Source organism: Ammospiza caudacuta, chromosome 19 (assembly GCF_027887145.1).
Source record: "Ammospiza caudacuta isolate bAmmCau1 chromosome 19, bAmmCau1.pri, whole genome shotgun sequence".
Classification (NCBI taxonomy): Eukaryota; Metazoa; Chordata; class Aves; order Passeriformes; family Passerellidae; genus Ammospiza; species Ammospiza caudacuta.
In genome coordinates, this window is record NC_080611.1 from 4,288,257 (window position 1) to 4,314,596 (window position 26,340).

The 26,340-nt window shown below is 40.6% G+C and overlaps 2 protein-coding genes across 10 annotated transcripts in view; one reads left to right on the plus strand and one right to left on the minus strand.

Annotated features, from left to right (window-relative positions):
• SRSF2 (serine and arginine rich splicing factor 2) overlaps positions 1 to 2,843 on the minus strand; it is a 4,345-nt gene extending 1,502 nt beyond the window's left edge. For 2 of the 9 annotated variants that reach the window (XR_009275512.1, XR_009275509.1), the window contains exons 1-5: positions 2,559 to 2,842; positions 2,014 to 2,422; positions 1,163 to 1,473; positions 709 to 812; positions 1 to 52 (exon numbers count right to left, since the gene is read on the minus strand). The exon at positions 1 to 52 is cut by the window's left edge. Coding sequence is in view for 3 of the 9 variants with exons in the window: in XM_058817167.1 (XP_058673150.1) it covers positions 1,170 to 1,473; positions 2,014 to 2,375 (666 nt within the window). In the remaining 6 variants the exon portion in view is untranslated. Of the gene's footprint in view, positions 1,474 to 2,013; positions 2,423 to 2,558 lie in introns of all 9 variants that reach the window. The other 7 variants (XR_009275511.1, XR_009275507.1, XR_009275508.1 and 4 more) reach the window with 5 other exon arrangements.
• Positions 2,844 to 6,498: 3,655 nt separating this feature from the next.
• On the plus strand, positions 6,499 to 24,509 carry MFSD11 (major facilitator superfamily domain containing 11). The gene is made up of 14 exons (XM_058817047.1): positions 6,499 to 6,675; positions 7,202 to 7,372; positions 8,871 to 8,926; positions 9,880 to 9,987; positions 10,396 to 10,475; positions 10,576 to 10,672; positions 12,332 to 12,390; positions 14,411 to 14,552; positions 15,319 to 15,359; positions 16,098 to 16,163; positions 18,220 to 18,345; positions 19,193 to 19,367; positions 20,376 to 20,511; positions 21,014 to 24,509. Exons 2-14 carry the CDS (start codon positions 7,277 to 7,279, stop codon positions 21,179 to 21,181), a joined length of 1,350 nt encoding a protein of 449 aa, XP_058673030.1. The 5' UTR covers positions 6,499 to 6,675; positions 7,202 to 7,276; the 3' UTR covers positions 21,182 to 24,509.
• Positions 24,510 to 26,340: the final 1,831 nt, after the last annotated feature.

A 26,340-nucleotide genomic window follows, 5' to 3' on the forward strand; every position in this document is an offset into this window, starting at 1 on the left:
TCTTTTCCCCCCAAAGGCGTCCTTTATCTGGGCTCTCATTTAGCTGAAGCATCTAGGTTTGAAGAGAGAAAAATTCAGCCAGGTTTCTACCTTGTCCATTTTGGGTGTGGATGACTTCAGGGATACTTCTAGTTGTGTTTCAACTGGCTTTGACTAATTTAATTAAGTTTTAGGAATTTCCACAGTGTTCCACCTCCCCCCCGTGTGTTGCTTTACTTCAGAGGCCAAATGTAAGGTTTGGTTAAAATATTTAGTTACAAAGGAGAATAAGCACCAGGCTGTAGATCAAGCCACCATTAACTTCAATTCAGCCTGTTCACCACTCAATTATTCAGAGTTCTATAAAAGTTACAAAACTAATACTTCTTCATAAAGACTTAACTAAGCTCTAATTAGCAGTCAAAACCGAAAATGTGACTAATTTTGCTACAATTATCTAACTCCAGAGCTAGCTCAGGCCCTTTCCTTTTAAAAAATAGGACCAAACAGTTTGAAGGGTTAAAGACACACTATCCTTTCCCCACCCAGTGTATCCTTAGATGCCTCTTCAAGATGTCGACTTGAGGAAAAACTAGTTTCCGTGGTTTTCTCGTTGCAAGGAATTTTACCACTTTTCTAGGACAGTTATTACCTCCAGTCAGTACAACGGCCACTGAACCGATCTTCCGTTCTAAAAGGATAGTGTATCTTTAACAGTGTAAGACAAACCTGCTCCAACACACGCCCACAGAAACTGGTCCCTGGAGGATCAGCCAAATCAGTTAAAATCTGCAATACTGGCCAATATTCTTTTAGCAAACAGGAGACCGCAGCTTTAAAGGGGAAAATGCAGATGTTGGATAAATACAGTAAGAAATAGTCATTTTCATCATAGGTTGCGTCTCATACAATATTTTATTAAAACCAAGGCATTAATCTTGCAATAAAACATTTTCTCTGTTAAAAAAAAAAATTTCTCCGTAGAAAACCCTTCAGTAATTATTTCCCTAAATCAATAACCAAAAAAATCACTGCTCAAGAAAAAAAAACCAAAACCAACAACAATGTGCCCCACTAGGATTCACTTGGTTCAGGCTATTAATGCTCCAAGAACTACCCAACACCCCACCTAAGCGATCTAATAAAGTAACATGCATCCTGTGCTGACCCCGAGGTACATTACCATGTTCCTAGGAGGATACAGCTCCTTCTTCTTCCGGAGACTTAGGAGGGCTCTTAGACCTGGATCTAGAGTTGGATTCCCTCTTTGAGGCAGGGGGAGGGCTTCTAGATCTAGACCGGGATCTTGACCTGGATCGGGATCTGGAGACAGATGAGGACTTTGACTTGGATCTCCTGGCAGATCTGGACTTGGAGGTGGAGCGAGACCGAGAGCGTGTGCGAGACCGGGATTTGGATCGACTGTAGCGGGACCGACTGCGGGACCTAGAGCGGCTCCTGCTTCTAGATCGGCTGCGACGGCGTCTTCTAGGGCTAAAACACACCAGGAGGAAAGAAAAAAAAAAAGGGCGCGTTAGAAGTTGCTCAGAGGTGACGCACGGACTGGAGCGAGTGCTGCGGGACAGGGAAGGCGGAACAGGACGCACGTGGGCAAGAAAATGAGTGTTACGAGGGCGCCATTGTTCAGAGTGAGTGGCCGGGGGCTAAACCTACTACAGGGCGAAACTCTTCCACTCCGAGGGAACCCCACGTGCCTGTGCTAGTAAACCTCTAGTAACCCCCCACTTCCTCTTCTCAGCCCCACCGCGAAACTCACTGGGAAAAGGACACAGAATCCCAGAATCGGTCCGCTTAGAAGGGGCAACAGCGGGTCACCCGGTCCAGCCTTCCTGCTTAAGCAGGATCGGCCTAGAGCGCATGGCTCAACTCTGCGTCCCTACCATTCAGTGACGGAGACCTCGCTACCTCTCTAGGCAACCAACATGAAAACAAACGGCTCCCACTGCACAGGCGCACAGCTGAGGCTCATCTCCTTTACTGCCCAAACTCCGCTGCCCGTTCCGCGGCGCTCACCTGCGGCTGCGGCGGCCGTAGCCGCTGCTGCTGTACCGGCGGGGCGGCGGCCCGCGGCGGCTGTGGTGTGAGTCGGGCGGGCGGCCGTAGCGGGCCATCTGCACGCGGAGCTCCCGGCCGTCCAGCACCGCCCCGTCCATCGCGTCCATCGCGTCCTCCGCGTCCCGCTTGTCGTGGAAGCGCACGAAGGCGAAGCCGCGGCTCTCCTTGGTGTAGCGGTCCCGCGGGATGTAGACGTCGCCCACGCGGCCGTATTTCTCAAAGACCCTCCGGAGGGTGTCCGGGGAGGTGCGGTAGGTCAGGTTGTCCACCTTGAGGGACGTCATGCCCTCCACATCGGGCGGCGGGCGGCCGTAGCTCATGGCGGGCAGGAGCCCCTGAGGGGCGGCGGCGGACGAAGAGAATAAACCTGAGGGGTTTCAAGGGGGTCAGCAGCCGGCGCGGCCCTGAGGGCGACGCGCCTCACGCCGCGGGGCGAGTCCAAAAAGGAAGAGAGCTACAGCGCATAGGGGAAAGCCGCGGGGTCCGCAGGGAGCAGCACCCACCTCAGGGTCCGAGGGGCGGCCCGAGGCCGGAGCGAAGCGCCAGGAGCGGCCGCCCCGTCCCGCCGCGACGAGGAAATGAGAGGGAACCGCCCGCGCGCGCGGCTTAACGCCACAAAATGGCCGGCGGCGCCCCGGAAGGAAACGCGGCACCGCCCGGCCCGCGGCGCCGCGGGAGCGACCCCCGAACCCTTTTTTCTCCTTTTCCCCGAGGTGGTCCCGGAGGGAGCGTGGGGAATCCCCCTGTAAATTAATAATTCGTCCGGCAGTTGGAAAGTGGTTGTTAAAACGCCGCCGCCGTGACCCGGAAGAGCTCGGTGGAGGCGGGGAAATTTTTGAACAATGTGTGTTGAAAACCGTAAAAAAACCACCCCAAAATAGCAGCAACAATAAAAAATTAGGGCACAGCAGTGTGTGTGGGAGAGGGAGAGAGGCGACAAAACCCCGCCGAGGGAAAAAATGCGATGGTGAAGTGAATCACTTGTGGCGCGGGCGGGCGGGGACGGTTTAAAATGGCGGACGTGGAGGGGAGAGCCGTGAGGGGAATAGGGCTGGGGTCTGCCACAGCGGTTCTCCCGGTGCGGCTGCTGTGCGAGCTCCGTGCCTTTCCTGCCCACACTCCGCTGCGTGCCTGTGGCGACTGTGAGGGGCCGGGCAGCCCGGAGCGGGCTCTCCTTCATCGCTGCGGTGCCTGGGGAAGCCTCCGAGGCCCCGGCTGCTCTGGATGTGCCGCGGTGGATCCGCTTCCCGCCGGCTCCTCGGTGCCTGTGTAAGCCGAGCAGGGAAATGCTAAAATCATCCTCATACCGGCCCGCTGTGCAGGTTCGTGCTGTGGGAGATTTGCACAGCCCTTGTGTAAGGGTGATAAGCAACTTCTGAGTCCAAGGAATTCCGTGAAAGCTGCTCCCCCCCCACCCCAAAAGTTGTTGCTCGGTCACCCCAGGCATGAATAAAATGCTCAAACTCATGAACTGTAATGCCTGGTTCTCATTCTCAAAACAATTTTGAAAGTTTCTACCCAGCTGTTCCATAACCCTGTGTTTTTTTTTCTGATCTGTTTAATCCAATGACAGTATCGATATGAACAATTATTTCAGTAACAGAATTTAAATTCTTAGTTTTACTATAATTGTGGGTTTGTTTTTGATTTTTTTTTCCCTGAAGAAGTATAAATAGTGCCATGAATAAAAATCCAGAAGCAACAGTTTGTTTCCTGCTACAAGTGACTTCAGAAATCAAATAAACTGGTACTGGTTTGACATTTTGTGTTGCTTTGATTAAAGAATTCGCTGTTTCATCTGCTGAAGCCCTTTTTCAGAGGAGAATTTTGAAGTTCATCTTTACAGTAATTTTCCTAAAATGACAGAAGATGTTTCCTAGTTTCAGTCACTTCAATACACATTGCTGTTGCCAAAGGAATTGTTCCAGCCCACCAGCCCAGTTTGCTGTACAGCAGGATGGAAGCTTGTACTGGCATAAGGGAGAAAATAATGAGTGGGACACTATCCCTTAAGGATCTTAAAATTCTGCACTATAAATTAATAATCTTAAAAAGGAAGAAGAGAGCTTTTTTTGTGTTAAGACCCCTCACCTTGATATTTTAATTGCATCTTTGTGAAGCAGCCTCTGAATAATCACACTGACTTTCCTCTACAAATGGAAATTTGCTGTTTTGAATGCTGTTTTGAAAAACACTTACATTAAAAAAAAAACACAGCTTAGGAATTAAAAGAGCATGTAATGCATGTATTAAATATATGTAACTGTGGCTGGGGTGCAGATTTTATTTCACAGGGTGGGTCAGGTTGGTAGGGACCTCCAGGGGAGGCCTGGCCAGGGCTGAGCAGAGGGGCAGCATCACCCCTGACCTGCTGGAAATGCTCTCTGTGAAAAACACCAATCACTTGTTTTTAAAATTTTTAAAGTTTAGTAGTAATAAAATGGCTATAAAAATAGTAATACAATTAGAGTAATAATAATTTGGACAATTTGAATTAGGACAATATGAGACAATAGAAACAAAGAGTTATGGGTACCTTTTTCTGGGCAGCATAAGCCTGAAAAAGGACCCACATTAACAGAGGATTAACCCTTAAAAACAATAACCTTTTGCATATTCATACATCTCATACATGATGCATAAATTCCATTCAAATACAAGATTCTGTCTGGTCAGCATCAGCTTCTTCCTCAAAATCCTAAAGGCGTCATCCTGCCCGAACAAGGCGGGAAGAAGTTCATTTCTCCTGATAATGGAACAATAAATTCTCTTTCTCTGAAAGATTTTGGTGTCCTGTGACTGTTATCTCAGTATGAGTCCTTTCTAACATTTTGTTATAACCTAAAACTACATTTAACACACTACTTAAAAGAATGAATACAGCATAACTTTCTAACATAACACATATAATATTCATTTTAAAATCTGCGAAAAGCCAATCATAAAATATGCATTTTTCACACTCGTGCCCTCGGGCACAGTGCTGCTCATGGACAGCTCCTTGGCCACCAGGAGCCCCAGCTCCTTCCCCACAGAGCTGCTGCTCCAGGCACTCAGTCCCGGCCTGGGCTGATGCCTGGGACTTCTCCCTTTTTCCCCACTTTTTAATCTCCACAGGTGAAGGACCCTGCACTTGTCAGTGCTGAACTTTGGGCAGTTCCTCTCTGCCCTCCTCCCCAGCCTGCCCAGGTACCTCTGAGGGGCTCACAGCACTCTGGGCTATGGGCACCCCTCCCAACTTTGTGCCATCAGCACATGGTGATGTGATGCCTCCTCACAAATGATGAGGAGGCACTGATCCCTCATCAAAGTCATTGATAAAAGGGTTAAACAACCTTGAGGACAGCAGTGAGAGGCCTCCAAACGGACCCAGTGCCACTGATTATGAGTGGGATTTTCCATTCGGCCAGTGCTCAATCATCTCACTGCCCACTCTTCCCATGCTGAGCTTCTCCAGGAGGGTGTTGTGAAACACAGTGTTGAAAACTTTGCTGGAGTCAAGATGGATAGTATCCACTGCCCTCCCTCATGCGTCCATGCAGTTGTTTCATCACAGAAGGTGATCAGGTTTGTCAAGCAAACCTTATCCCACTTCAGATCTAGTTTGAACTCTCTCAACAAGCCCTTCTAACTCCTGGGCCAATATCCTTTTCTCCCTTTGAGACCTCTGTTTCTTTAAACCCTTTACTGTAGACAGCAGAGGTAAAATGTGATTTGTCATTTACATCAATCAGTTCTGCATTTCCTTCTCTGTCCTTTTGGCCAGCATTAAAGTAGAACTGATTTAGTTGAATTCTCCAATCCCAGAGGCCCAACAGAACAGACAAAGGATGGTAACAGGAAAAAGTGGCCATTTGATCAATGCCTGATCCTCTCTCAGTTTTGCTGATGTTTTAACAGAGATCTTAATGACTCGAAGATCAATTAATCTTAAATTGATTATTTAGAAATACTGTGAAGTAAAAGATTAATAATATCACTTCTGTCCCTGGAGGTGTTCAAGGCCAGGTTGGAGTGGGCTTGGAGCATCCTGGTCCTGGAGAAGGTGTCCCTGCCCATGGCAGGGGTGGGATGAGATGGACTTTAAGGTCCCTTTCCATCAAAAATTTCACCAGTCTGTGATTCCATGATTCTGTCGTTGAGTGGGGTTTTTATTTTTTGGTTTGGTTTGTAAGGTTTTGGGGGTTTTTTGTGTGTGTGTTTTTAATTTTTTTAATTTTTTTTTTTTTTTTTTTTTTTTTGCCAGGTGTTATCTAGTGCCGAGAAATCACAAATCTGAAAAACTGGTACAAATAACTTTATTTTAAGGGCTGGGACATTTTCACCGCTTTAATCAGGAAAAAGGTTGCTTTGCCAAAACTGCATTTCCCATAGTGCACAAGGGCTCTCACATCGGGCTGGGTCAGCTGATCCAGGCACTGAAATGTTCTTTATTTCCTGTGCAGGACATGGAAATGTACGAGCGGCTCATCCTCCCTTCGTCAGGTGATTGAGAGGCCGGGGAGCGCAATTCTGATTTCAGCAATGCCGAGAAGCTGAGCCCATTCACCTGCTCGATATTGGGAAAGGGATGCCATGGAGTAACACCCTGCAGTCAGCCCCAAAACCTCATGGGAACAGGTAGAGACAATCCTGGGCTTCACCTTTTGTACCACACCTTCTTATTTTTCAAGTTTTTGTTGCATATTATTTAAAAGATTTCCAGGATTCTTGATTAATTGATATTTTCTGGTAGCTAATAAGTAGCCCTAGGTAATCATTATCAGCCCTAAACCCTCATGGGAACAGGTAGAGAGAATCCTGGGCTTCACCTTTTCTACCACACCTTCTTATTTTTCAAGTTTTTGTTGCATATTATTTAAAAGATTTCCAGGATTCTTGATTAATTGATATTTTCTGGTAGCTAATAAGTAGCCCTAGGTAATCATTATCAGCCCTAAACCCTCATGGGAACAGGTAGAGAGAATCCTGGACTTCACCTTTTGTACCACACCTTCTTATTTTTCAAGTTTTGTTGCATATTATTTAAAAGGTTTCCAGGATTCTTGATTAATTGATATTTTCTGGTAGCTAATAAGTAACCCTAAGTAGTCATTATTTTTGAAGCTTGCTTTCTTTTATGCTTTTTTTTTTTTTTTTTAAACAGAGGTTAAGAGGAAACTTTTAAAAGAAAAAAGAGTTTTTCCAGACTGAAGCGGAGGACTTGGGAAAAATACACAAAATGTCTCCGGAAGGAAAAAAGCTTTTCAACATCATTATTTTGGGAGTCTCGTTTATGTTTATATTCACTGCTTTCCAGTCCTGTGGAAATATCGCGGTAGGTGTCACTTTCAATTCGTGCCACGTTTCTGTCTCAGTTTTTTATCCTGGCTTGTCTTTTGTGTGCTCTAATGTTGCTTTATTTGGGATTTCCTAATGTGCACAATACTTTGACATTTATCTTCTTTTGGTTTAGTTTGAAGTAGATTAATGTGTTTAACCAAATAATTCAGCGGGTTATCTCTTTATGATAGCATAGCTACATATAAAACTGAGCCTGATTGCTTGGAAAGTAGAAAAATACTCTTATAAAATGTTTGAGGTTTAAAATAATCTCTGCTTTAACACTTGTGATGTTAGACAATTGAATTACACTGAGCCTTGCATACTCTGTATTGTCCCTTTCAAAATATTTGCCTAAGTTATTATTAACCATGCTATTATTAACGGGATTTTCATAATCTAACAAACTAGATATTGAGGGGGAGTATGAGGATAACACCTGACAGATTTCTACAATTACTAAACTGCCAAGTCACCTTCCAGCTGAAGGAGGTACTTGCTGCTCTTTAGTATCTCTTTGCAGAGCAAAAATTGAGCACAGCATAATCCAAATTTGCTGTTACTATTTAAATTTGTAGACGTGTGTTACTGCCAGGTTTAGCCCTTTAACTTCCTGAGCTGTACTGTTAATTCTGCTCCTGCAGGGCAGTTAGATTTCAACATCCCCTTTGAGCCCACAGGGCTTACAGCTCTTTTCTCACATGCAAGAAGGATCCTTGCTGGGTTCAGATAGATAAATGTCCTTCACTGCATTACAGAAAACTACAGAAATATTTAGACAGTGCATTACAGAATAAGACAGAAATATTACATAAATAACTACTTGGGGTAGTTTTTGTAAGTTCCAGTGCAGTGTGATACTTTCTGTGAGCTCTCAAGGGCAGCCCAATGATCTCAGAAATCCTGCAATGAATTCAGCACCTCACTGAATTGGACTTTGTGATCATGCAATCATGTAATTCATGGTCATAAAAGTCTGTACAAGTGACTTTTAATCAGATCTGCCTGGCAGTCCAGCTAACTGCATGGTCTCATGATCACTAAAGCTGATTCAAGGGGAAAAAAAAAGGAATAGGGAAATAATGGGAAGCTGAAAAGAGTGGAAACTCTTAGCAGAGATTCATAGTTAAGTCAAGATTATTCTGAAGCTTCTCCTTTTTTCCCCACTTTTATAATTAAGATAGTCATACCTATCTACATAAGAAAGGTCTTAAGTGAAACAGAAGTTTTGTGAAGTATTTTAGCTAACTCATAAAATTATGATTTAGTAATAAAGTACTAATTTCTTCTTCAAACATAGATGTTTCCTTGCCAAGTATCTCCTGCATCTTTGTTGTGGAGGTGGTGTGAGTTGTAATTAACATTTAAAATTCTTTGTAGTGTCTATTAATGAATAATTCTAATGTTTGATACTGACTTCAAACCAATGCAGGTGTTTTTCAAAATACAAGATAGATTCTGACATATTACAATGTATGATCTTCTCCTCACAGCAAACTGTTATCACAAATTTAAACAACACAGACTTCCATGGCAGTGGCTACACGAGGTAATTACACAGATTTTCTTCTTACTTTGCTCCTTGCAGGGTGAAGTTAGTTACAGCAGAGAGACACTCTCAAGAGATTGCAGAGTTCTGCTGACTTCATAATTTATTGACACACTTAAAGCAGTTTAAAACAGGCTTCTCACAGCTCTGCTCTGAATTATTTCCAGTTGAACTACATATCTGGTTTGCATGTTTTCTTTATAGGGTGAAAAACCACTGTCATCACATTCTCAACATTTGCCTTAGGAGGTGAAGAAGGTGGAAGTTTAAAAATAAATAAAACTGCCAACTCAGGCCTTGGTTGTTTGCTTTTGTACGTGGTGTTTGTGTAGGACAGGTGGTGTGGATCAGCTCTCAGGAAATACAGCTCAAATGTGAAAGGAGCAGTCAGAAAGACAAGCAAAGCCACAAAAAACCATTCTCATTGAGTCAAACTTGTCAGGCATGATCAGGGACCTTTTGCATTCCAAATTAAACTGTCCTGTAGGAAAACCTCAGTGCTCCTTTGAAGGGTTTACTGTCTTAATTTAAACTAAAAATGCCACTGGCACAAAATATGTTTGTAAAATTTCTGTGGTGTATCTGGCAGAAGATGAAAACCTCACTGGCAGATAAATGAGGTTCTAGAACATTCTCCTCTAGACTTACAGGTACAAAATACAATAACTGCTGTTCAGGCAGTTTGACAAATGCCTGCTGTAAATTCCAAGATGTCATTGCCTGCAGTAGTTTGGGACTCTACTCAGCAATCCAGGGAATATTGTTCACTCCTGAATTCCCACATGGGTGAAGGGAACAGAAGAAAGTAGGGAAATGAGCCATTGAAGCTTTGCTCTTAAGTTATGTATGTACTTAACTTGATATTTTGAAATCCACTGATCACTCTTAAGTCATATTTTAGCCTATATTTTATTTTAAGTATTTAACACTCTTTTCTTTTAAAATTTTTGTAGCATGTCCATTATTTATGGAGTATTGTCTGCATCAAATCTTATATCACCTTCCCTGGTTGCAATAGTGGGACCTCAATTCTCTATGGTGATTAGTGGTGTGTTTTATAGGTAAGTATTGATTTTGATTTTTTTCCTGCTTCCTTGGAAATATTTTTAAATTTCTCTTCACATCTAAGGCTCCTGTGCCATACATGAAATTGTACTGGCTAAACAAAGCCTCTCACAGAGATACTCCAGGTGTTTAACTGCAGAGTACTGGAAACAGCAAATTTTTTTCCACAGCATTTCCAGACTTTGCTGACTGTGGAATTGAGGTTATGCTCTCAGATTAATAACAATATTTTAAAAATTCTATGTGCTTAGAAGGGTAAAAAGATTTTTCACGTACAACCTGTTTTTCAACATTCCTTAGGAGAGAGTAGCTGATTTAGAAGCACCTAAGTGCTTTAATCTGGTTGTTAAAGAGCACTGTCCACTTTAGGTCAGTATTCAATGCCCTGATCTCTTCTGTTCCAGCCTGTACATTGCAGTCTTCATCCAGCCAGCCACATGGGCTTTCTACACTGCCTCTGTGCTTATTGGCATTGCAGCTGCTGGTAAGCATTGTTCTTACTCTGCTGACTGTTTTTTTAATGAGATTTGAATATGCCTTTAAAATATTTTTATTTCCTGAACAATATATTCTGTCTGTTTCAGTCCTCTGGACAGCCCAGGGAAATTGCTTGACTGAAAATTCTGATGAAAACACCATTGGAAGGAACAGTGGAATATTTTGGGCACTCCTACAGTTCAGGTAAACTTTATTTGTTAATTAATTTTTTTGGTTGTGCACACATTCTGCCTTTTTACACATTTTGCATTGAAAATGACTCCCCTGGGACCTTGCAGTCAGTGGGAAGGAGAGATGGAAGCAATGTTTTTATTGGTGCTGTGCATTACAGAACAGGGAATGAAAGAAAGCTGATTATTGCAATCTCAGCTGCTAAAAATATATATTTCTGTTAGGGGAGCATTTGAGGGATGTAACAGCAATTTTGGTTGTGGAGGGCTGTTCCAATTTGTGTCCTTTAATGAGGGAAAAGCTGGTTCTCACTGCCAAGGTGAAGATACTAAAGTTGGACCTGGCAGTCAGAAGCCAGAAGAGAAATCTTGTTTTTGGTGGCTTTCTGATATTAAACTTTGAGTGCTGCTCAACTAAAAAAAATCAGCAAAAAGCTCAGCATCAAGAAGGGCAGTGAGAACAAGGCAGGGAATGCTGTGTTGTGGCCATTAAGTGTTTTGTGCAGAGATAGTTAATGCCTCTCGTGGGAGTGTAATACAATTAGGACATAGAAAAAAAAATTGAAATTATACAAGAAGATAGAGCTGATGGCTTGAGGAGAAACTGAAAAGGTTGGGACTCTTTCCTGTGGAGGAACAGCAGCTGAGGATGATTATCCCCAAAATGTGGGCAGCAGGGGAGCTGAGTGTGGAACTATTGCTCACAAAATGCTGCTGTGCTGAACTGGGGTCACTGGGTGAGAGTAGGGAGGGACTGGTTTGAGACAGATAAAGTGCTTTTTACAGTGGGTGATTACATTTTTGGAGCTTGCAGCCTTGGGAGTGTGTAGAGTTGGGTGGTGTGAGCAGGATTGAAAAGGAATCAAAATTCATGGGAGACAGGTGCACAGATAGTTCCTGAAGACAGATTCTTTTACCACCTCTAATGCAGCAGTTCTGAATATTCTCCCAGAATATATATCTGGGGGATAACCAGGGGAATGAACTGCAGAAATGCTGAGGGTGCTGAGCCTGCATTGCTCATGCTGCTGTGGGGATGGGATCCAGGGTTGGGAGAACATCAGCCTGAAGCAGCATGCATTTGTCAAACTTTGTGTTTCTAAAGTTTTCAGTTCCAGAATTAACCCCTCAGTATGTTATCAGAGTACCAAATTCACAAACCCACCTGATTGTGGGTTTTACAGTGAGTAAAATACATGGGTTAATAAGAGGAAAATTAGCTTTAAAACTGTTCAAAATCATTTATTCAGAATGACTGTATTTTGGGAAATGGTAGTTAGGGACACAGAATTTCCTTGAGCTGAACAATCCTTCAGACAAAACACATGACCCTGCAGAGGAAGTATTACAAAATCACCTCCAGAAATATGTCAGCTTTCTAACCTACATGCTTCCAAAATTAGAAGCAGCTTAGATGCAGATTTCTTCATTTTTGCCACCACCTTGTGTCTTGATTGATAAAAACGAATAGCCAGCATTTTGGGGCAGAATCCTCAAATTTGTTAGAGTTTTATATAGAAGCAGTTGACATGGAGAGTGACTCATGTCTTTATTTCTTTCACGATTGCACAGCTTTGAGATGTTGTTGTTGTATAAAATAGTACTAATGTGGTGTTAGTACCCTAATATTTTCATAGAATGTATTGTTGACCTTTATTCTTTTTGTTTTCAGCTTGATTTTTGGAAATCTGTACATATACTTGGCTTGGCAAGGAAAAACTCACATATCAGGTGGGTACTGCTTGTTTATGTGGCCAACCTTCAAACACAGTAGCATGGATTAACAGATGAAATAATGAACTCCAAAGTGGCAGGAAGCTTATACAAAAGCAGACTATTTTTGTTTTTCCTCCCAGTTTGTTGTAGGTAGTCTCTTCTTGGAGATTTCCCACAGCAGCTACTGTGGGATTTTCCCTGTGCAGACACATTTGTGCCAAAATTTACCTGGGGAAAGTGTTCTGGCTGTATGTGTAATAATGTACACACTGTGCTATTCCAAAGTAAGCTCCTGGTGTGGAGGGTTCTTTAAATCATACTGGAGATTGATAAAGCTATGAAATAAAGGAAAATAAAGGAAAACCATCTCAGTTTTTACTTCATGTCTTTATTAAATGTGCTGGCACAAAGCACTGTTGGGGGCAGTGGCTGAGATGAGGCAGCACTGCTGGGAACGTGGAGAAAGAACTCCCTTTCTTTCTTGGCAGAGTTTATGAGATGAACTTCCTGATGGGATTGTAATTAATGCTGTATTTTTTCCATTTGATGTTGTGCTTAACTGGCAAAGAGAACAACTGAGTAACAGTAGACTTTATTAATGTTCTTGAGCCACACAATGTCAATAATCTGGTTTTAAACCAAAGATTTCTGTCAACTGTTCAGGCCAAGGAAAGTAGAGGGGTGGAAATTCACTAAGAAAAGTGGTGAAAATAAATTTTAATAATCAAAAATGAGTGCTGCTGGGAAGGCAGTGCTCTGTAAACAGGTAAGTTTGATTCTCCTGTTCTATAATTGCTGATAATTTTCCTTATTTAGTCCTAATGTTGAATATCTACTTGAATGGTCAGTTCTTTTAACTTTTAACAGATGATTTAATTCTGCTTAAGTCAATCAGGAATAAAATGTTGACTTTTAAATGATAATTATCAGGTTTCAGAAATAACAAAACAGAGAGAACAGTTCACTTCTTGTTTCTGTTAGCTCCATCTTTTCAGGTTCTCCACAGATACAGGTTTGGTAATGACACACTGGCTAAATTTAAAGGTCATTTTCTGCATTCTCTCACCTGTAATTCAAAGGTTTAAGTGTTGCTGGAAATACTGGAGACACTTTGAACCTGGGGAAGGGTCTCAAATTCTGTGCATTCCAAACTTCACTGCTCTGCTAACCACAGAATAGAGCAATTAACTATGAGGCAGTTCTGCTCTTACACATCCCTCCATCTTAAATGTCTTGAGATTCCTCTTTATTGGAAAATTTTATATGAAATCCTAACAGCGTTTAAAAATCAAATCACATTTAAAAATCAAATCTTATTTTACTACCTATATAAAAATAGCAGAGTCATTTCAAGCTGTGTAGCACACCTTCTCTTTTTGGATCTGTGATCATACCCAAGTTATTTTTAGGACAAGTTTGCAAGAGGGAAGTAAATACAAGCATAGGTAATATCTTCAGGGTCATGCATTAGTTCAGTCACAACTCTTTGCTGTTATTGGCTTTTTTCCCTGCTTAATGCTGGTAACTGGGGGTGGCTTTTGCATTAAATGTGACTGTGACTGTGCTGCAGTAACCAACTTTTTAGCAGAATTGTCCCCTCCAGCTGCTGTGACAGTTACTGAGGTTTTGGTGGTTTTAGTGCCTACAGTTTATCATGTCATGGTTCTGATGCTGGTCAAGAGATTATCTTAGGTATCTGAAGGGGTTTGGGGCAGTTTGTGTCCAGTCTGAATTACAGAAATATTCAAAAATGTACTTTCTTCTGCTAATAATTTATGCACTTCTTTAATTGGCTGCTCCTTGGTCATTGCCTTTGCATGGCAGAGAATGCGAGGGACCTCTTTAATTTGCTGATATTTTATTAGCACCATAAAACTGAGACAGGAGTTTGCCAGCAGCTCCATGTGGAAGGTAAGCTAGAAAATTAGTGTGTGTTCAACACTGTAGCATGTGTGTGTTAGTTGTTGGAAGGTAGCTGGATTGGTTTGGATCTCTTCTGCACATCTGGTTATGGCTCTTGTTTGTTTTTCCACAGAGAGCGATCGCAGAACTGTCTTCATCGCTCTGACTGTTATCAGTCTTGTGGGCACAGTTCTGTTCTTTCTGATTAGGAAACAAGAGGACACAAAAGCTCCAGGGGATGATGATTCCACTAATGAAATCCTGGGGGAGAGCTCGTAAGTGTTGATGGCAATAAATGTTGTCACAGCTCCAGAGGAACATTGTGCATTCACTTCCCCTCTGTGCTGGGAACAGGCATCTTATCAGCAATCTGGTGGATTCACAGATTTAACACGAAAGTGTCTTTGTTTTAACAATTAGAATATATGAGAAATAATGTTATTGATAAGGCATATTCTCAAGGGTGAAGTTCAGTACTGCACATGAAGTTTTTTTCCTTTGATAAGCAAGTGCCTTGCAAAAGATAAACTTCACCTCTTCTCCACTGATTATTATTTATCTTGCCCTCATCAGCCCATTTGAAAGGCTGGAATAAACAGAAAATACTCCTTTTTTATAAGTTGTTTTACAAACTGGAACATGTTTTTTTCCTGTCTTCTCCAAGTATATATTCCACCCTGATAAATACATTAGAAATGCACAGTTACACAGATTCAGTGCAATTTTGCCTAAGGCATCAGCTTAAATATTTTTGCTTTATTTAAAGAACAATGAAGATGTTAGAAAAACATCAGTGAGCATGCCTGTGGAAAAAATGTTGAAAGCTAAAAATGTTCAAAAGAAAGATTCTATTAAGCAAGCATTCACCAGTGCAGGCAGCAAATAGATTTTGTGGTTACTTTAGATCTCAGAAACTTTAAAAAATACATTGGCATATTCCAGTAGAAAATGTACAGAAAGTTTGAAAAATGAAGGTACCTTCCAGCACAGCAATAAAGTGATTATTCTCTTCCATTTTGACCAAATAATTTGTTTACCCAGGTCTGCACGAAACAAAATGATGAGAGCAGTGGCTGCCTTCAGTAAGTACGATTTCACATAAGAGTTGCTTCAGCAGAACCTGGCATCTCCTTGCCAGCTCTCTGTGTTTGTGCTGATGATGTGATCTTGTACAAACCACTTCAATCACATACCTGAGTGGTCCAGGAGAGATTTGGAGTGTTCCTCCTTTGATGTGACTCAGATCCAAACTGCTTTACAACAGTGAGCACAAAAGGAGCAGGTTACTCCTTGGGAGAGGCAGTGAGACTGAAAAATAAAAACCAACAAACATATGAAGATAAAAAGAAGTCAAATAGGTTGTTTGATTTTGTCACCAGTTAACAGTTTAGAACTGAAGCATCTGCAGCTCCCTTTGAAGCTTGATGTGTTCTGCCTGAGACTGTTAAGTTTGTTGTGAGGATGTGGAGATCTTCACTGAAAATCTATTTATCCTTTTAGGAGACAGTTGCCATGAACTGAGAGTACAAAAATGCAGAGAGCAGAAAATTGTCTGATAATTGAAAACTGTGTATCTCCTCTTTAATATTTCCCTCACTGCATTTGTTACAAAATACAATTTTTGGATGGCACATTTCTTCTAGATGGCAGATTTAAGTTGGTTTATTTGACACTCTGCTGTAATAAACAGTAAATAAAACTTTAATACACAGTTTGTATAATAACCAATTCTTGCTTTAAGCAAAGAGCAGAAGTAACTGAAGATTATCTTAGTAGTATCCTCAGAAGTTTTATTAATTTTCTTTATTGTTTCCTTACAGAGAAATCTATTACACTGAGCTTCACCAAAGAGATGCTGCTTCTCAGTGTTACCACAGCCTACACAGGTATGAAGCCAGCAGAATTTCACCATGGAGCACTGGCAGGGCATTGTTTGGAAATTTAACAACAGACTGGAATTTTAATCCATATCTCTGAACACATTATTTGGATATTTTAATTATTTTTGGGTTACTCATGACATTTTTGTGTCCTGGGAAGGAGCAGGGGTGCATCCAAACCTGCAGGTGCTGGTTCAGTAAAGTTCTGGGTCCCAAAGTGAGAGGCAAAATTTACAGAGCTGGCTTTTATGGGATTTGATATTGCACTATCAATAGATTGGAGATTGTTTGTTTAATGCAGCTGTATTGCATTTGAATTAAAAGAATGTTTGTACATCATCCCTTCATTAAGAGATTCCCAATGCTCTTCATTTTAGTCTTGGTTCAATTTGGAATCAGTTTAGCAATTTCCAGCTGTTTTTATCGATAGGATTTGCTGTGGCAAGAGTTCTCACCCTTTTTAGCAACTTTCAGTTAAACTTGGTCTGCCATCCTTGGACCAATGTATGAGTTGTAAAATAAAAATGTATTTTTGCAATATAAGTGATTCTTCCACCAAAAAAACCCTATAAAATCCTTAAGGTTTTTTTGGGGGGCATTTCTTGCTCCTTATTTGGCTTCAGATATAGTTTTTTTCACGCTCAAATTAGGTTTTTTTATAAAATAGATGCACTTTTAGAACCCAAGCTCTGAGTCACCGTTAGGAAAAATTATTGTTATGTGAAAAGAAAAATGTAAATGTGATCAAAATATCAACATTGCAGTTTGCAGCAGCTCCTGGTAGAGAAACAGCAGGAGTAACTCTGGAGTTGGGTTGCTCCAGCCACTAATCTGAGTTACAAATGACTTCACAGCATCTCCAGTGTTGTGTTAACCCAGATTAATTCACATGAATTCCTCTGGGGATGGGAATGTGGAGCAAGATAACAAGGGAAGGGAGTCAGGTTTTGCCTGAACATCCTGAAATTTGGCTTTACAGGTGGCATAAAAATAACTCAGTCCAGACTGGGGAAAAAAATATCTGCTGCCATCTTCTGGATCTGGGTTGGTGTTGCTACTTTCTGTAGGAAAACAGAAAATTCCCTGAGGCCAACAAGGGTTTTTATTCCAAAATTACTGGAATTAAGATGCTCCAAGTGCACCCTTGTTATTGAAGCCATGCAGTTCATCCAGGCAGGGCAGGGTGAGCTATACCAGCATTTGGCTGTAGCCAAAAAGCAAAGGATATAAATTAGAAAATTTCATTTGAAGCTGTTTTTCTTTGTTTAGGAGTAACATTTTGTGTTTTTTTAAATACACTTTTTTATTGAGTTTAGATTTTTAAATTAATGGTTGCTCATGGTAATGTTACCTGAGGCAGTGGTGTCACCTTTCCTCACATTAATGGCAATAGAAAGGAAGAAAGAGAATTTAAAACAGTTGTTCAGAATTTAAAACTGTTTTAAAACAGTTTAAAACAGAGAATTTAGGGCAGTTGTTCTTTCTCAGCTTAAATTCATTATGTATGTATAAAAAGTTAATTTTAGGATTCTTAGCTCCTTATTGGTATTTGAGCCTGCAGGGACTTTTAGGAATGCCATAACTTGAAGGGGGGGGAAATCCTTAAATGAAATTGTGCCTTATTTCTTCAGTTACTTTGTGTTATTTCACATGGCATTTTTTATTTGATAAAATTCCAGAGGTTTTGTAGAAGTAGAAATACAAACTGTAGGTTTATATTTGTTTAATATAACAAAATATAAACATATATATTTATTATAAACCTATATTTTATATATTGTTGAATATAAACATTTTAGGTGTTGGGTCAAGAGTAGCAGCCCTGAACCTGGGTGCCTGTGACACCAATTAGTGTCACTTTGCTAATGTGGTTTTTAGGAACTGGTATAGAAGAATATAATAATTACATCCTTTAAAATTCCCTCTTTGCTTTTATTACCCACATCTAATTTAAATATTTGATTTGAAAGATACCTGAGGGCAAAACAGCCTTTAGACATAAAGATTTTTTCATTACTTTTATGAGAGTGCATCTATCAGTTCTGTCTGGTTTTCTTCCGAGGTTTGGTGTTAACATTCTTTTCTGGAGTGTATGGAACCTGCATTGGTGCTGTGAACAGGTTTGGCAGTGAAGAGAAAAGCCTGATTGGTCTCTCTGGTATTTTTATTGGTGTTGGAGAAATCTTGGGTGAGTCTAAACTTGCTACCTTTTGACAACAAAAACGATTAGGCTGATGCAGTTATTACATTTATTTTAATTTTTTTTTTTTGTTTTGTGGTTTTTTTGTGTGTTTGGAGCTTCCAGCAATAATTATGTGAACATAAAATGCAATAGCAGCAATAGAATTGGCACTGTGGTTCCTCACTGCACTGTGAATTATACCTTACACTGTGTGAAGTGGATGTAAACCAATTCTAATATTCTGCATTCCTCTGTGGAGGAATAGAGAGACTTCAAACGTGAGAAACACTGGGCTGCAGTGTTATTAGGGAATTGAAACCATTTTGCTATTTTAAATAGTATTATGTTTGCATTTTTATTACTTCTTGAGTGATATAATTTTAAAATTTTTGAATAAATGCTTACACTAAGGATTTCTTCCTTTAAAAAGTTTGCTTGTGTTAAATGAGATGTGATATTTGAATAAATCTGGCTACAGGTAATATTCATTAAGTAAATGTTTCTTTTTTTCTGTAGACTCAAGCACTGAGGTGTTTAGCAAAAAACCACTGTTCATTAGCAGCTCAGATCCATTGAGTTGCATGTTTTTCAATTAAGAGCTGAGCACAGGCTGTCTATTTCCACTTAGTGATGGTGCAGTACTGAGCTGCTGGTTAAATACTTGCTAAAAGCTGAAATATGTTCATCAGCCCCCATCTGATCAATCTCCTGCCCCATTTCCCTGGCAAACTCCTTGGGGCTGTTTGCATGTCAGTCAATCTTTGTTATCCGATGTGGGAACGTTTATAATTTAAATTGTCAGTATTTAAATCTCCACTTCTGATGGAATTCTCTCCTTTTTCTGCTCCTGCAGGGGGAGGAATCTTTGGCTTGCTGAGCAAGAGGAGTTGCTCTGGCAGGAACCCAGTGGTGATGCTGGGCATCCTTGTCCACTTCATTGCCTTTTATTTGATTTTTTTCAACATGCCAAATGATGCCCCCATTGCTCCTATGGAAGGAACAGATCAAGTTGCTTATATGATTCCAAGGTATGTGGGATTTTTTTTTTTTTTTTTTTGCCTTTGGTAACTCAGGAGGTGCATAAAACAGATTGTTTCTCTGCAGAAAATTTCTTGAAGTTTTTTTTTTTTTTTTCTGTGTAGTGACTAACTCCCTGGAAAAAGCTTTCAGGAATTCTGTTTTTGTTAAAGGTAGATATTCCACCAGTGTGCACCCAATTTAGGAACTTGAATGGCATAAGAATAAAAAGCCTGGGGATGAATAATAGCAGTTGTGTCACTTGGCAACTGATGTTTCTGACATGTAGCACAATAGCAAGACCAGCATCTATTGTAGTGAGTGTTAAGAATTCAGTTTATTTTAAAACAGTCTTGGGCTCAGTTTTACATCAGGGAGCACCAGCCTTGCCCTGTTGCTCTGGTTTTTAAAGTCTTCCAGTGCTTTTTGTCAAATTCCACTTGATGTGACTGCAGCCTGTCCCTTACAGCACTCAGTGTTTGGGGGAAGAATATAGAAAGCTTTCTTATCTCATCATTACAACTTTCTTTTGGGCTGTATTTTGACCAATTTGTGTGAAAATCCTGTGCTGTCAGTTTTGCAGACCCAGCTGCTAACTTGCATTCTAAGCATTTGTGCCTGTGCAGGTGACTGCTCTTAGCTGGAATATTTTTCTGCCAAATTAATTGGTATTTCTCTAACATCCCTGCAGATTTTTGAACTCACCATGTGCCTCAGCTTTTAATCACTGCTGTGTGGGTTTTGTGGCTCCAAGCACTGAAACCTTATTTTAGTGATTCTAATTCAGTGCAGAATTGACTGCAGGTAACAGTAACAGAAGTCCTGGCATTCAAGAAATTAAAGCTGCTGAAATCACTCCTTTTGCCAAGTCAGGCATTCCCAGCTCTTTTCTGGGGAAATTAAAAGTGTGATAACTTTCTTCCATTCCCACTTTCCAAATAAGCCTGCCAGAAACACTTTATAGATGTGTGAGCTGTTTGAAGGAATGGCTTTTAAATTGGAATTACTTTCTCCTTCAGCAAAGAGGTGGCCATGCTCTGCAGCTTCCTGCTGGGGCTGGGGGACAGCTGCTTCAACACCCAGCTCCTCAGCATTTTGGGATTCCTGTATTCAGAGGACAGTGCTCCTGCCTTTGCCATCTTTAAGTTTGTCCAGGTATTGCCTAACACAGCTTTTTGGAAGTAGGATTGTTGGGATGCTACTGAATTACTGGGTTGGGCTTTTTAATCAGCTGAGAAAAATGTCTCTGCACATTATTTCATGCTGAATTTTGGTGAAAAATAGTTTTGTGAAGCTGGAAACAGTTTCTTAAAGCTTTGTCTGTGTTGTTTCTAGACAAAGTGGTTTGAAATACCAGAGATTTTGGTAATGGTTTTACCATTTGAAATACCAGCTTGCAATGCTACAAACACTGGAGTTTGGTGATCATTTTCTACAGTTGGATGCTGTTTAAATAACAAGTAAAAACTAAATCTGTTGTGGGACATGCTGAGACATATGTTGAGGTATAATGAAGCCTTAAGATTCTCTATCTACTACAAAAGCATTCTGAGAGCTTCATATTAAACTGTCTCTGTGTCACTTTGATAATCCTTCTGTAGCAGCACCTGCCTGGAAATCCCCACTGATAATCTTTTCCCTTTGTTTTTCCTCTCAGTCCATCTGTGCTGCAGTTGCCTATTTCTACAGCAACTATTTCCTGCTGCAGTGGCAGCTCCTGATCATGGTGCTGGTGGGTTTCTTTGGAACAATCACCTTCTTCACCGTGGAGTGGGGAGCAGCAGCAGCCCTGGCTGCCCGTGGCTCTGACTACAGCAGCATCTGATCCCTGTGCCAGGAGGAACAGCACATGGGGTTGGGGAAGTGTCAAAAAGGTGGAAAGTTGCTGCAGAGGTTGAGCTGGAGGAAGCTGCTGCTTCAGTGCAGCTCAATGTGAAATAGGAGGGGAAAATAATGCCACATTTGAAAGGCTTTTATTCCTTGCTTTGGCCATCTGAGCGTGGTATTGTGTTGTTAAAAATCTGCTGTTGGGAATGGAAGGAAATGTAGGGAACCATGTATTGAACAATTCTCTTCTGAGATGTCCCTTTCAGAATGTAACTGCCTAATTTCACTCTACCATGCACTACAGAATTCGTTTGGGGTTTTGTCTCTTAAATTATTTTTCCTATATTCTAGTTCTGCAGACATTTGAATTCCTGTATTCAATGAGTGATATTTTTATAAGGTAGATTATATTGCAAATCGTGTCTGCACAGCTGAGAAATCAATTTGGCATTGAATTTTTCAACAATTAGATGTGAGGAAGTATTTCTGTGGGAAATGTTGCCTTATTCTGTATCCCTCAGCTCCTTGTTTCCCAACCATTTGTTTGTTAATCTATTTCATGTGCTTAAGTTGTCAGGTCCATGGGGTTTTTTTGTTTGGTTGGGTTTTTTCCTGTTGTGGGCTTTTTTGGGTTTGCTGTTTTTAATTTTTTTTTTTCTGTAAAGAAGTCAATCAAGTTATAGTGTGACATGATAGATTTTTACAAGAATTTGAAGAAATCACCCTTGGCCATCTTAAGGCTGGGATATTGATGGTGGAAAACAGCTTCTGGCTCAGCATCTCAGAATTGAGCTGTGTTGGGAAAGGTGCTGAGCCTTCCTCAGGGTATTGCTTTATGAAGGATCATAATCCAGAGCTTCCCTCTCAGAATCTCAAATAATTCTTTTGAGTTCAGTAGCATTTTCATCAATGATGGAAATCTGTGATGGGAGCACTAAGACAATTTTTAAAAATAGAAATAGTCCCAGAATGTGAACTGTCAGAACAATATTGCAGTGTTTATTCTACTGCATTACCTGAAACACTTGTCCTAAGTTGTTTTACTCAGTCTGTTTTGGGAAAATTGAAATGTAATTGAAGTGTAATCTTACTCCACCAAATAGGAAAGCAAGGTTACAGGCACAGTAACTGAATTTTAATCCAGAACTGTTGTAGGTGATGTAACAGGCAGTGACTGCAGCTCACCCTGACTTCATCTGCCTACATAAAACTCTGCAGTTGTGTTTGGTGGGCAGAGAGCAGGCATGGAACACTCAGGAGGTGTTTTTAGACACTCCATGGAGCTATTTTTAGAAAAGTACAATTCACCAACCTTCTGTTATGCCCAGTCAGAATATTAATGCCTTGTCTTTAAAGACAATTTTAAAAAGACTGTTTCACATGTCAGTAGCTCCCACGTGTTGTAGCCCTGTAGGAGCTGCCAAGGTTAACCCTGGGGAGGGAGGGTGGCATCTCCTGTGACATTTGCTGTCACTTCTGCTCTTCAGGAGCAGTGTCACAAGTGCAGCACAGCCAAACAGCCCAGGGGCATCTTTTTACAGGGATGGAGAAAGGGATTTTTAAATTCCCAGGGATAGAGAAAGGGATTTTTAAATTCACAGCAGGTTCTTGCTGTGAGATCAGCAAGGTGTTAATGGGGGGATTGGAGGGCACCTGAACATCCAGCAAGCTGAGAAATCTGTGAGGACAAGCAGCAGAGAGAGGTTTCTGTGTATTCCCAGGAGATTTAATGAATGATGGAAAAGAGAATGAGGCAGAACATGGATTTGAGTGAGGGGTTACCAGAGCCATTCCAATCTGTCAGGCAGCCTGAAAAAGCATTCAGTGCTCAATCAATATGTGATTAATGGGACCAGCAGCACTGCAAAGCCTCTCTCTCTCCCACTCCTGTTATCCTGCAATTTGCAGCATATGATTTTTATATACTGAGCACTACAAATGTGTGGATTAAAGGGTGCTGCCACTGATTAAAATTCTCTTGTTGCTACACATTTGCATTTTCTCCAGAGTACCAAAAGGGATAAAGAGCTTTTTTTTTTTTTTTCTCAAATAGCAAATTACTGAATTTTTTTCCTCCAAACCCTGTTCTCCCCATCACCTTAATGAGAGCAGAAAGACTTGAAAGTTCACAAGGAGCAGTTTGGGGGAAAAATGATTTTTGGATCTTGTGGTGATGAGTAACTTAAAAGTGATTTTTAAACAATGTCATTTTATTGTAAGTAGGTTATGGCTCTCATGAGGTTGCTTTTTAAATTGACCTCTTTTAATTATGAACTTCTGTGATGTTCATTTGCCATATAAGAATTATATGAACTATTTTATTACAAATTTAAAGTGCTAAGTTTATGTACTTTCAAAAAGCATTTTGAAACCAATTCAGAGGGACACTAATGAACAAGGACTTGTGGGTTTTCAGTACCTCTGTGAATCTGATGCTTTACTTTTTTATTTTGCTCTCATCTGGTCTGACTCGGTATCAGATAATCTTAGAAAGCTGCTCAGAACTATTTATAGGGTCATTAAAGGGAAGTATTATTGCTCTGTGACAAGATTTACAAGAAATCATGGCACTCTCCAAGCTGCATCATGGATAGCTATTCTTTTTTACAATTAACTATATAAGTATTGCTTTTGACATTTGATCTGAAGAGAGAGGCCTCAGTTACTCAGGCTGCTGCTGACATATGATTGCTTTTCATTTATTCATATTTCTTTAATATGCCAAGAGCTGAAAGATCCCCTCTAATGTGCACAGCTGTTCATTTGGTTGAAATTTTTGGTGTAGCAATATAAAGAGCAGTAACACTGACATCCATTTATGATTCCATCTCTTAATCTGTTAATCAGCATTTACCAACCATGAGGCTGCAGCCCCTTCATTTCACCTCAGTGGCCTTTGCACAATTTCATGTTAATCTGAATTGGGAGCTCACTGTTAAATAAAGAAGGATTTTGCTTTATCTGTGGGTTTGTTTTATATTATAGATTTCATCTTTATAAGCAAAATTATACATGAAGTTGCTTTGGTTTATTAAAAAGTCCTCTTTCATTTTTTCCCCCTCATTCTTTTAGGGTGTTACTAAGGTTTAATATCTTGATTTAATATCACATCCTCATGTTTTTCAAACAAATGCTAAACAGGAAATGAAAACTGCTCTTCTTGACAACTGAGTGCCAAATAAACTGCTACAAATTAGCCTTCAATGAATCTCATATAAACATACCTGTATTTTGTCTTGCCAGTTGGTTTTCATTTTGATACATGGCTGCATGGACTGAGAATCTCCAGAACTGTGGACTTCTTTCCTAATTAATGATGTGGTTTTACTCTTGTGTAATTTAATTACTTTTGTGTTGATTTAATTAGGTACAATCCATGTTAGCAAGTTGAGATATATAAGAGAACCATTTGTAAAATAATTTAAAAAAAAAAATTCAAATCTATAATTTTGTGCAGATACTGCCAAACTCTTAAGGGGTATAAAAAAATCCCAAACAACCAGAACTCCCAAAAATCCTTGACCAAGGTCCCTATCTTAGCAGAAACCCTTCTGTGGTACAGTTATGAGAAACAAGAAATCTTGTGCTGGTGAGTTCTTTGAATGTTTGTGACCATTTTAAAATATACAGGAGAGAGAGCTTCCTGGTGGGGCTTGCTGTGATTTATAGAAAAATAATTCAAGTGTACAAGGCCATAAGTTCAGGACCACTGAGTTAATCAAAGTTCCTCTGGACCTTCTTGGAATTCCACAAGTTTACTTCAGCTGATGAATGTTCTTCCCTGGACTCCAGCCTAAGTGCCAGCAATTAATGCACAGAGAGGTGAGTGAGCAGAGCACTAAATTCTGTATTTCAGGGCAAACATGAATTGTTTGCTCTCAGTATAAATAGGAAATGAAATGTTCAGCATCATGCCAGGAACCACAACACCCAAACTGTGCAAGTGTGTTAGTCAAGGCACGACCTCACCATCACAACCATTCATTTTCCTGGTGAATTGTGTGTTTGAAGGCTTTATCCACACCTCTGTTTTCCTTGGAGACCCACAAATGTTAATTAAATGGCAGCAGCAGTTAATACCATGTTTTCCTTGATCCCTGTCTAACATGCAGGCAGAAATAATAAAAGATGGGATGATTTAGAGATGGAGCTGAACTGGGAAGTTTGCTGCTTTACAAGCACCTTGCCCTTCTGATAGGACCATGCTGGTTCAAAAGTAAAATTGAGACTCATGATTATCATGGATAAATTCAGAATGGTGCCTTGATTAATTTATTTTCAGAGGTTGAGTTGGTACCACAGAGAAGCACCAATAAGAGTGGGGAAAACTTCCTTAAAACGCAATAAAGAGCAAATCTGGAAGTGAGAATTAGTCTCAGCGGGCACATGAAGGGGGGTGCTTTGTTCAATTGAGTTTGTGCATTAGAAATTGAGATTTCTATTTAGTCCATACTGCCTCTGTTAAGTTGGTTATCTCAGCTGCTGAGAGTCTTCCTCCAAGCTCTCCTTTCTCTTTTATATTTACATTTTGACCCTGTGCAAAAGTCTAAACGGTGGCAACTTTTTTACCTTTAAAAGGTAGGTCCTTGGGCTGATAATTGGTGATAATTGGGAGCAGGCTCACACAGTGATTATCCCTAATGGAACTCTGATTTCCAGTGAGTGTACTGAGTCTTCCTTTCGTGGTCACAGGCACGCAAATAAAAGCGAATTACAGCCATTGTTTTTGTTAATAGCTCGTTAAGTTGTCGGGATTGCTCTTGTCACTGTTTTAGGAGAGGGAGGCACAGTCTGAACTGATGGTTTTGGAAGTGCTTTGTAAGAGCCAGCTCAGGGAATTGAAGGGGTTGGTTTAGGGCTAAGGAGCCCTTTGGGAATGCTTCATTCTGGTTTAGACACACCAGTGAAGTGTCTCAGGGCAACCAGTGGCTGCTTCACCCTAGCCTGTCCCCTTGTCCTGTTTGAGACCCCATCCTAAGGAAACCCATGCTGTTGTTGAGAAGTGTCTAAATGTTGGTTTGGGGCTATTTTTTCATTTGTTTCCTTTCCCAGTATCCTTTCCTATGATTTCAGTTCCTTTCCTTTTAATTTGAGTGATCTGGTCTGAAAGACTCCAGAAAACCAATCATGGATTGTGTCTTGTTTATCTAAATTTAA